The sequence below is a fragment of the Empidonax traillii genome, unplaced genomic scaffold (assembly GCF_003031625.1).
Source record: "Empidonax traillii isolate 1590-97213 ecotype Southwest subspecies unplaced genomic scaffold, ASM303162v1 scaffold633:size372093, whole genome shotgun sequence".
NCBI classification, from domain to species: Eukaryota; Metazoa; Chordata; class Aves; order Passeriformes; family Tyrannidae; genus Empidonax; species Empidonax traillii.
Genome location: NW_020955826.1, coordinates 192,779 through 202,790, shown reverse-complemented (window position 1 = coordinate 202,790; position 10,012 = coordinate 192,779). Strand labels below are relative to the sequence as shown.

General features: G+C 57.9%; 1 protein-coding gene across 1 annotated transcript in view; it reads left to right on the top strand.

Annotated features, from left to right (window-relative positions):
* TMEM240 (transmembrane protein 240) overlaps nucleotides 1-9,783 on the top strand; it is a 14,381-nt gene extending 4,598 nt beyond the window's left edge. The window contains exons 3-4 of the mRNA XM_027898982.1: nucleotides 7,163-7,409; nucleotides 9,591-9,783. Of these exons, the coding sequence (XP_027754783.1) occupies nucleotides 7,163-7,409; nucleotides 9,591-9,739 (396 nt within the window). The 3' untranslated portion in view covers nucleotides 9,740-9,783. The remainder of the gene's footprint in view (nucleotides 1-7,162; nucleotides 7,410-9,590) is intronic.
* Nucleotides 9,784-10,012: the final 229 nt, after the last annotated feature.

Here is a 10,012-nt window from a genome sequence, read left to right as displayed (position 1 = left end):
AGCACCCTGAGCTGTGGGACGTTGTGTGGCCCTGTGCTCGGGGTTGGGGTGTGATCCTCTCTGCCCCCTGTGCCGGTGTTTTGGGCGCTCTGATTTGAAGGCAGGTGCTGCTGGATGTGCCTTGTCCTTCCTTGTCAGCTCTCCAAGTGCTCTGAGCAGGGGGCAGGGAGCCGTCAGCAGCTCTGCCTCGCACCAGGCAGGGCTGTGTCCTGGAGCGCGTTGTCAGCGCCGCTACCGGGGCCCTGATGAAGAACTTAATTTGCCAATAACCAAAGGGAGTCCTTGGAGGAGGGAGCTGGCTGCAGTTCAGTGTGTTGCAGGGAGGGAATGGGGGAAAATAAGTAAATGTTGCAGAAATGGAAGGGAAGGAGGAATTGGAACAAATGAAGATTGATGTGCAGTGGGCTGAGCTGCTGCAATTAAGGTTTTCCCTCCTGCCCTGGCCTGGGTCGTGGTGTCAGTCAGACCAAATAACTCATTCAGAAATGCTTTCCTTCTGCTCTCCTGCCCTGGTTGGACCCTTCCTTGGGGTGTCAGAGTGGTCCCCTTCCCCAGGAATGGTTTGCCATGTCCAGGCACCCCAGGCTGGACTGTGCACCTGGCACTGGGCATCCAGTGTGCAGCAGGATGTGTTCCTCCAGGAGGAACTGGAATCTGCACCCTGTGAGGGGCTGGGAGCTGTCCTGGGCTGGGGGTGGCTGTGGGCAGCGAGGGCTGGTTCTGTGTGTGCCCCACGTGCCAGCTGATGTGTGCCAGGGGACGTGGGGCTCTGTGCTCTGCCAGGCTGCCACTGGAGCATCCATAGCCTGGATGCCCCCTCCCCTGGCAGTGGGATGGACCCTGGCTGTGTTTCCAGTTCCAGGGGAGGAGTCTCTTGTTCCTGTCCACACTTTCTGCTCCCTGGTGAGGGGTGCTGGGGCGTGGTGCTGGTCTGTGGTGGGAGGCTGGCAGGCAGCAGCTTGAGCTGTACCCAGGGGTGCCCCAGGCTCTGTCCATGTTTTGGGGGCTCTGGGGTCATTGTCTGCTCTGGCTGCCTCCTCAAAGAGCTCCTCAGGCTCATGGGGGCTGTGCTGGGGTCTGTCCTCATGGGCACTGATGGGCCTTTCCCTGGACTCTACCTGTTCTCCCCTCCATGGGGCACTGGCCTAGCAGGAAGGTCCCAGACAAGTGGAAGGAGTGCTGGATGGTTTTTTTTTCCACATTCCTGAGCACTCCGTGAGTTCAGAGTGGCTGGAGAGTGTCATTAGGGTCAAAACATTTGGGGAAGAGAACCAGCCCCATCTTCAGGTGCTGCTGGGGCTGATCCCAACCCTTGCCATGCCCATCCCCACGGAATCAGGGCCACTGGGGCTGCTGGAGGCTGGAGCTGTTGCTCATCAGTTTATACCAGAAGCAGGGGAGTGACTTTGATGGGGCAGGAGTGACCTGGCTGGGCCCTGGGAGGTACTCTTCAGGTTCTGTGATGTCAGGTGGGAGCTGTGGCTGCTCTTTGTGGAGAACCAAGAGGGAGCTGGTGACAACCTGCGCTGGGCAAAGTTTCAGTGACTGTTGGAGGCTGCAGAGACTGGGACCAGAGGGTGTGGAGTGCTGGGTGATGCTGCTGGGGCTGCACTTGCTGCCCAGTGCACAGAAACGTGGCCAAGGCTGGCCCAGATTTGCAATCTTTCCAGTGACAACGTCCCCTGAGCCACAAATCCCCAGTTTGAGGGAACCTGGGGAGTGGGCAGTGCCTTTGCCCTGGGAGTGCTCCTGCTCTGAAGGATGGGATGGACCTTGCTGGGGACTGGGATGGACTTTGCTGGGGGGTGGGATGGATGTTGCTGGGCGCTGGGAGGGCTGGCAGATGTCCTCCTTGTGTTTGGGTGGGCTGTCACCAGCAGGCTGGGCCCCACCAAAGCCAAGGAGGGCAGGGCTGGCAGCACCCCCGGGGCCACCAGGGAGCACCCACGGCTGTTCCCTGGGAAAACAGCCCTGCCAGTGGCTCGGGAAGGGGGAGCTGGTGTGGGGATGAAGCAGGAGGAGCGAGGACGTCAGCAGAGAGACGGGGCTGGCCCTGGCACCTGCTGCTGGTGCTGAGCCTGCACACGCAGGCAGGGTGTGACAGGGACTGTTCCTCTCCCAGCATCTGCCTCCTGGCTGCGGGAAGGAGGGGTGACAGCCACATTTACACTCCTGCTGGCTCCTGTTGACGCCGTGCAGGAATGTGGCTGCTGGAGCAGATCCCTGGGGGAGTTGGCACTCCCTGTCCTCGGCATGTGGAGCATCCAGGCTGTCCAAATCACCGCGGTGGGTCCTCCTTGCAGGCAGGCTCTGGCCCTGCCCCCTGGGGACGTGGCTGTTCCCAGGGCAGAGCAGGGCTGGGCAGGACTGCAGAGGTGTCCGAATTTCTCCGTCCCAGCCAGCAAAGGGTCCTCTCTGGAAGCAGAGAGCTGGCAGCAGATCAGGAGCTGGGTGATGTCATGCAAAGGAAAAACACCAAAGGGCGTCCGTGGAGGCAGAGGGAGCTGGAGGGAACAGATGACACCTGCATGGAGCAAAACAGCCTGGGGGGCTTGCAAGGCCCTTGTCAGGAGAGGACTGGGACCTCGGCAGCTCTGGCTCGTGTTCTCCTTTCCACTGACCTTCTGGGTGACCTTGGATGAGTCTTTCCCTCCCAGGCAAAGTGTCTCCCGTGAGCAGGGTTGGAAAGGAGCAGGAGGAGGGTCTTACCTGAGTGCCAACACCCTGCAGCAGAGCTGGGGGCCTGGCCAGCCTCGAGTCAGCTCTTCCTGTCCCGGGGATGCTTCAGCCCTGCTCTCCCTGGGCCCTGATCCAGGAGGGAGAGGCCGTGCTGGGACCTCTCCTGAGTGACTGATGTGCATGGAGACCCTGGCTGTTTCCTGGGAGAGCAGCTGGGCACAGGGTGGAATGCGGAGAGTGTGAGGAGGCTGCTGGCTGGGATTGCTGGTGATCCCTGGAGATCCCGGGATCCCTGCCCTGCTGCTGGGATCACTGGTGAGGGTGACACTGCTGTCATGGGGGAACATTTCTCCTCTGTTTCCTCCTTTCCCAGCCCCTCTGGAGAAGTCATTACACCCCTCTGCCCTCAGCCCCTCTGTGGGTGTGCTGGGAATGCTCATTGCCTGTTGCTGGAGACCACCGGGACTGCCCTGGGCTCCTGGGGGCTGTGACAGTGTGCTGTGTCCCAGGGAGATGTTTCCAGCTGTGCAGTGGTGCCACCACACCGGTGTGCAGGCTGGCCCTGCTGGGAATGGCTCTGAGAGGTGCTGTGCTGTTTGGAATGTGGAGGAATGGCTGCAAGGTCAGGCAGGGATGCAGGACAGGGAGGCTCTGCCCCGTGCAGGGCATGCCTGGGGGGCTGGATGAGGCCCATTCCCCAAATGCTACTGCAGCTGGAGATGGGGAGTGGGTTGGTCCAGCCAGGATGTGGCAGCTGCAGGATGAGCCTGGGAGATGTGACGTGTCTGCCACGGGCAGAGACAGACACCTGCCCAGCCGGAGCATCCATCGGCTCACAGCCACCCCCATCCCGTGGGAGGGGGGGGTGTGGCAACTGCAGAGGCACTGAGGGGCTCTCTGTGCTCCCAACAACACGTCAGTGGTTCTTTAGAGGCTCCTGAGCCGTGCTGTGGCTGCAGCAGCAGGAGCACACACAAGGTCACTGGAAGGGACAATGGCGCTCGGGGCACCGGAACCTCCAGCCACGGCACTGCCCTGCTTGTCCTGGGGAGGAGAGGAGCTGTCCCCCCTTTGTCACAGCCTGGGAGAGGGGACAGGGCTGCTGCAGCTGGGGCACACATGTAGAGACACACACACACTGTGCTCCCTTTGCCTGGCAGCTCCAGTTTGTCACCTGAGCCAGGGGCTGTCCTGCTGGGCAGGAGCAGCAGGTCCAGCATCCCACTCGCTGCTCACCAGGCCCTTCTGCCTCTGGAGTGGGTCTGACCTGAAGTGCTGGCACTTCTGTGCCCTCCTGAGGAAGCTCCAGCACACCCAGGGTGGACACAGCTCAGGATGTTCCACGATCCCCTGAGGGTGGGCACGGCTGAGAGGAGGTGGCACAGGATTAACCTGGTTGGAATAACTCGCCCTAGATCTGTTGTGACAGCTGGAACTGCCAGCAGCTGGCCCTCAGGTTACTCAGGACACCTTTTTCTTGTAAATAAATGTGAACAGAACGTGGGTTTGGCTTTTGAGGACCATGTGGACCCCAGAGACCTCCCTGCAGTGCCGGTCCCCTGGCCCAGGGCTGAGGTGGGGCTGCTCTGAGGCAGCTTTTTGACTCTTCTCAAAGACCTTGGGTTGGTGAAACGGGCACAGCCAAGGACTCCACAGCTCTGAAAACAAGGTTTGGCCCAAAGTGTTTGCCCTGAGGAGCCAGAACCTGCTCTCCAGCACTCTCTGCCATCCCTGGAAGTGCCCTGGCACGGAGCTGGGGGGGTTCCTGCACCCACACTCTGCTCAGCTCAGAGGTGGCAAATTCCCTCGCTGGATCCCAGAGCCATCCAGGGCACGTTCCAGATTCCAATCCCCTTGGCATGTGGTGGGGACCTGGACCTCTGTGCACTATTAATAACGTGCTGTGCTGGTGTGACCGTGTCTGAATCACTCCCCAAGGGCTTGAGGGGCAACAGGAACCTTATGGTGGGTCTGTCCCTGCTTCCCTCCCCATCCCAGCGGTACCACTCGGTCCTGCTAAGGCAAGACAAAGGATGGAAGTCCCTGCAGCCCAGATCTCCCAACTGTTGCACCAACAGGAAAAAAAATTCACTTTTCCTGAGCTTTGCTAAACCCTTTCTGGAAAACTGCGTGGAGTGGAAATGTTCCTCTGGGATCTCCTGCGTGTGGAACTATTCTGGTAGCTTGGGGTTCCCAAAAGCTGCTTTCCTGGGGAGCTTTAGTGACAGGAGGCTTTATTTTTTTGAGGAAACTTGCACTTGGGATCCAGCTTGGGTTTTTGATACTTGGGTAATTAAGTTGCCAAATCCAGGCAGGTCAAAGGTTTTACTCTCTATTGAGTTTTGCCTCCCATGAAGTGGAAGAGACTCCAGCTCTGAGCGTGGCCTCTGGAATCACGGGGTGTTGGGAACAGTCAGCACGTGGCAAGGGAGCTGAGAACACAAAAAATAGAGCCAGGCCCTCCAAGCTGCCCCTGCCCAGCCCAGGGATGAGCACGGGGAGCCAGGAGAGCTGGAGGAGATCCCACTGCAGTGTGCAGAGTCAGCCTGCACCCAGCAGGGACAAGGAGGTGACTGTGTCCCTTCCCTCTGCCCGGCCAGCAGGGAACAAGGGCTGTGCAGGGAGCAGGATGGGGGGAAAACCTCTTGGGAAGGGTGTGAGGAGAGCCCAGTCCTGGATCATCTCAAGGAGCCCAGGTGTTTGTTGGGAGGTGTTTGTGGATCCCGTGTCTGTGTTGCAGGAAGCAAAAGGGAGTGAGTTGAGGACCTGCCAGGTGTCCCCATGTCATGTGCAGGGATTTGGGAAGCATGGAATGTGGGAGTTCTGTTTTGAGGAGCCTTCCCTCAGACACCCTCTGCCCTTGGATTTTCCCAAGCCAAACGAGGGAAAGACCAACCCAGGGCTGCCCTCCCCCCTGAGGTGTCTGTGAGATGCCATCAGAGCTGGCCTGGAGGCACCTCCTTCTCAGATCCCAGTCTGGTCCCTTTGCCTGATGGAAATGGGGACTGGACATGGCTGGATGGGCTGGATTCCCGCTTCCCATTCCCACTTCCCACCCCCATGTGCCATGGCACCAGGCTGTGCCAGCCCTGCCAGCGCCGGTGCCTCTGGTGCAGGTGGCCCCCATTAAGTCATGGCTGAGATTAGGGCTGTTTTCAGAAGGTTCCTTTGAGTGGAGGTTTGTTTGTGTAAATATTTGGACGTTTCTCAGGCGTGATTATCGAGCAACCTGCACCTCATGCATATTCAGAGGCCTCAGCGATTGCCTCCTCTCCTGTGAGTGGGAGCAGGGCCGGGGCCACGGCTGGGGATGCTGGGGATGCTGGGGACACTGGGGGCAGTGCTGGTGGCAGCACTGGGAGAGCCCAGGCAGCTCTGCCCCGAGCTGGGAGCACTGGTGATGCCCCCAGTGCCAGGGCTGGGGTGGTACCCGCGGTGCTGGAGGGCACGGGGGGCTGCTGAGGGCACCGTGCCCGGCTGGGTGGGCACTCCTGGGCTCCCTGGAGCAGGGACGGTCCCTGCCCTGCAGTGCCCAGCTCTGGGGGAGGCAGAGGGAGGGGGCAGGGGGGCTGAGCACAGAGCCTGGGGGCTCCTGGCTGCTCCCCAGGCGATGCTCAGGGTGGTGCAAAGCAGATGCAGAGGCTCCAGAGCAGCTTGTTTTGCATCCCTGCATCCCCCATCAGCTGGGATCCTCCCACCCCACGGGCTCAGCTCTCAGGGACCTGTCACTGCTGATCCCCTCCCATACAGCCCCCACAGACCTGCCTGATTTTTCCTGCTCTACAACTCCCTCACTCCATCCCTGCCATTTCCCTGCTTTTCCCAAGTTAACCAGGGGTTTTCCAGGCAGTTCAGCTTCATCCTAGCCTTGGTCCCCATCACCTCATTGCACAAATGAACCCAGTCTTGGTCATGCAGCAGGAGAACCTGAGGTGGTCTTGGATCTTGTGTGACTTTTCCAGGAGTGATGCTGAGGGAGGAATTCCTTCCTCTGCTGTGGGAGGAGGAATTCAGGGATGCTCTCACGAGCCTCCTCCGTGGCTCTGAACGCTCCCTGCTCTGCTATGGGAGGGATACAAGCCTCGTTTGGCTCTGGGATAGAACAGCTCAGCCTGGGGCTGTCCTGCAGGGCAGGGACAGGCCAGTTCTCCCTCCTGCCAGGGGAGGGGTGGTGGTGTCCCCTGCAGGGCCACACAGCTGCTCCCAGCCCCTGTGTGCTCACAGGAACAAGTGGCCTCTGCCTCAAACACAGACCTCTGTGTCCCTGGGGGTGTGCTCTGCTCAGTATTTTCTGCCTTGCAGATGAGGAGAGGCTCGGGCACGGGGAGAGCTCCAGGGTCAGCTTTCCGTGCTTCCCTCCCTCCCTCCCTGCCAGTTCCTCTGACTGGCATCGGCTCCAGAAGCCAGGACAGCCCTTCAGCTCCCTGGGGTGGTGGTAGGAGATGGGAGGAGGGTGCTGAGCAGTCTGTGAGGGGGTGGACAGGGTGCTGACCATTCTCACCGTCCATGTCCCCGCCACAGGCACCACGTCCACTACGTCATCCCGTACGACGGGGACCAGTCGGTGGTGGACTCCTCGGAGAATTACTTTGTGACTGACAATGTAACCAAGCAGGAGATTGACCTGATGCTGGGACTTTTGCTGGGCTTTTGTATAAGCTGGTTTCTGGTGTGGATGGACGGGGTTCTCCACTACGCGGTGCGAGCCTGGAGAACCAGCCGACGGTATGGTAAGTGCAGCCCCACGGGCTCCTGCTCTTCCCCAAAACCCCTGCCCTGCCTTTGGAAGCGGGTGGAGAGGCAGGAGATCCACACTCCTGCCACGTTTATTCCATCTGGGTTTGGCACAAGCCTGGCCAGACCTATCCCAGCCCTTTCTATCCTGGGGGTTGGACTCGATGATCCCTCGCGGGGCCCTCCCAGCTCAGGAGATTCCGTGATTGTGTGAGAGAAGCAGGAATGCTGATGTGGGAGCAGCCAGCTGAGGGTCCCATCACCCCGAGGGTGATGCATGTGTGGGTGCAGAGGGGTGTTGGAGGCAAAGGGAGGTGTCTGGGCAGGATGGTGATGGGGGTTCTGTGGCTGCTCATTTGGGCTGAACATTTTTCAGGCCAGACCAAACTTCCAAAATCTGGATTAAAAAAAAAAAAAGCTAGAAAAAAAATCTGGATTTTTCCAATTTACAGCCAGGCTCAAGCAGCCTTGTGTGGTCATGTAAACCTGTGACATCGTGATGACAATGACAGACATCTGTGCCGTGTCACCTGAGGTTTTTCCCATCCTTGTTGCTGCCCAAATGTCTCCAAATGTGGTGACTTTGGACTGGTCTTTGGACCAGTAAGCTCAGCATCCCGAATTAACACCCTCAGAAGGACAAACAGATGCTCCTTCCCTTCCCCCCCTCAGCATGGACACCCCATGGACTTTAATCTTTGGAAGGGAAAAAAAAAAAAGACAAAAAAAAGTATTAATCCAGGGAATGGCTTGAAATTCCCTCACACTGTACCCATAAATCTCGGTGTCTCCAGCCCTGACTGATGGTGCCTGTGAAATTACAACTCGGAGGAAAAGGAGAGCGAGCAAGAGGAAGATTTATCTGCAAAATTCTAATTAAGGAAGTGGACTATCTCCCTCAAAAAACTCAGATAAAAATGATATTAATTTCCCATTAGTCTTCCCAAATGCTGCGTGAGCAGGCTCTGAGTCAGGGCTCCCTCCAGGCTGTGGTGCTGCTGTTCCCCAAAGCAGAGGGACGAGTGGCAGGGTTTGCAGTGGGATCTCAGGTGCTGAGCCAGCGTTGAGGCCCCCACCCCTATTTTGACTCCCCAGCACCCAAGAGGTCAGAGCTGGCAGGGGTTGTTGTGGGGAGCAGGGAAATATTGTTCTTAGAGCTGGAGCTGTGAGCTGCACTTGTGGTATCACCATCTAACCCACCCCTTGTGAATGGAGACTGCAGAGGGTTTTATTTTTAGTAATTAATTTAGTGTTTAAGCTAATTGATCTCATTTGTTTCTTTCTTTTTTTTTTTCCCCCCCTCCCTGTCTATGCCCATTCTAAGCCTTTAAGAAGGGTTTGGCCAGTGGTGCATTGTTCTTTTAGGTATTTCCTACTCATTCAGATCATCTGTGCAAATTAGGCATTTTAAAAGGCAATAAGCAGAAAGGAATCCCATTTCTTTGTGGAACAAAGCTGGAATTTGCTTCTAAAGAGAGAAATGGCGCCTGTGAGGGCGAGACAGGGGCAGGGTAATCCAAATTCTGTGCTGGTACAGAACGAGGAGCCCTCCCTGAAAAACATGAGCACCACTTAGCAGTGACTCAATGTCACATTGGGGCCTGATCAGCTCAAATGGTGGCCTGTCAGGATAACCTATAGCTCCTTCCCCATGGAAGGGGTGGCTTAAAATAGAAACTATTCCATGGAAGCTCAGCCATCAGCCTGTGCTCCGTAGTAGCTTGGTCAGAGCAGTCCCAGCCACCTCATGGCAGCTGCAGTCGTGGGCTCAGGCTCGTTTGGGATGGAAAAGACCCCTGAGATCAGCGAGCCCAACCATTTCCCAGCACAGCTGTTTAACTTCACTCCATCTGCCGCTCTCTGGGACTGCCCAGCTGTCCCCTGGGGGGATTTCTGGGGGGAATCCCCCCGAGCTCTGGTGGGACTGGAGGGCAGCTGAAATGTTGCTGCAGGGGGAGGTTCAGGGGCTGAGAGCTGAGCCACTGGGGAACCAAATGACACGTTCAGTGCCCGAGCTGAGGGGCAGAGAGTGGCCCAGTGCTGCCACATCCACCTCGTCCCTGCTCCGTCCCCAGGGGAAGGCTCGAGGGTGGCTTTGCAGTGGGACAGCCCTGGGACAGCCCAGCTCTCACCACTCCTCTCACATCCTCACCTTCCTTCTCCTTTCTGCCTTCCAGACAACTCCTGGTCTTGGATCCCCAAATTTTGTAACTTGAAGGAGTTCAGGAAACGTCACCACAGGCAGTACGAGGAGGCCACCGGGAACATGGTGCACATCAAACAGAAGCTGTACCATAACGGGCACCCCAGCCCACGGCACCTCTGAGGGAACCTGCCCCTGCTGGGGGGACTGCAGTGAGCTTTTAAAAACAGGACTTCTGCTCTTCTTCCAGCTTCTGGTTTGCTCCTCCATGGAAGCCCAGCCGAGGACACGATTTTACTGATCCATCCCGTGTGTCCAACCCCCCCCCCCCCTTCCCAGGGACACACCACGATGCACAACTAAGCCAGTCCTGGATGCTACGCAGCCAAGACATTGCACTGTGGTCCACGTTTTATTGTCAGACTTGTGTATATATGTAAAAAAAAAAAAAAAAAA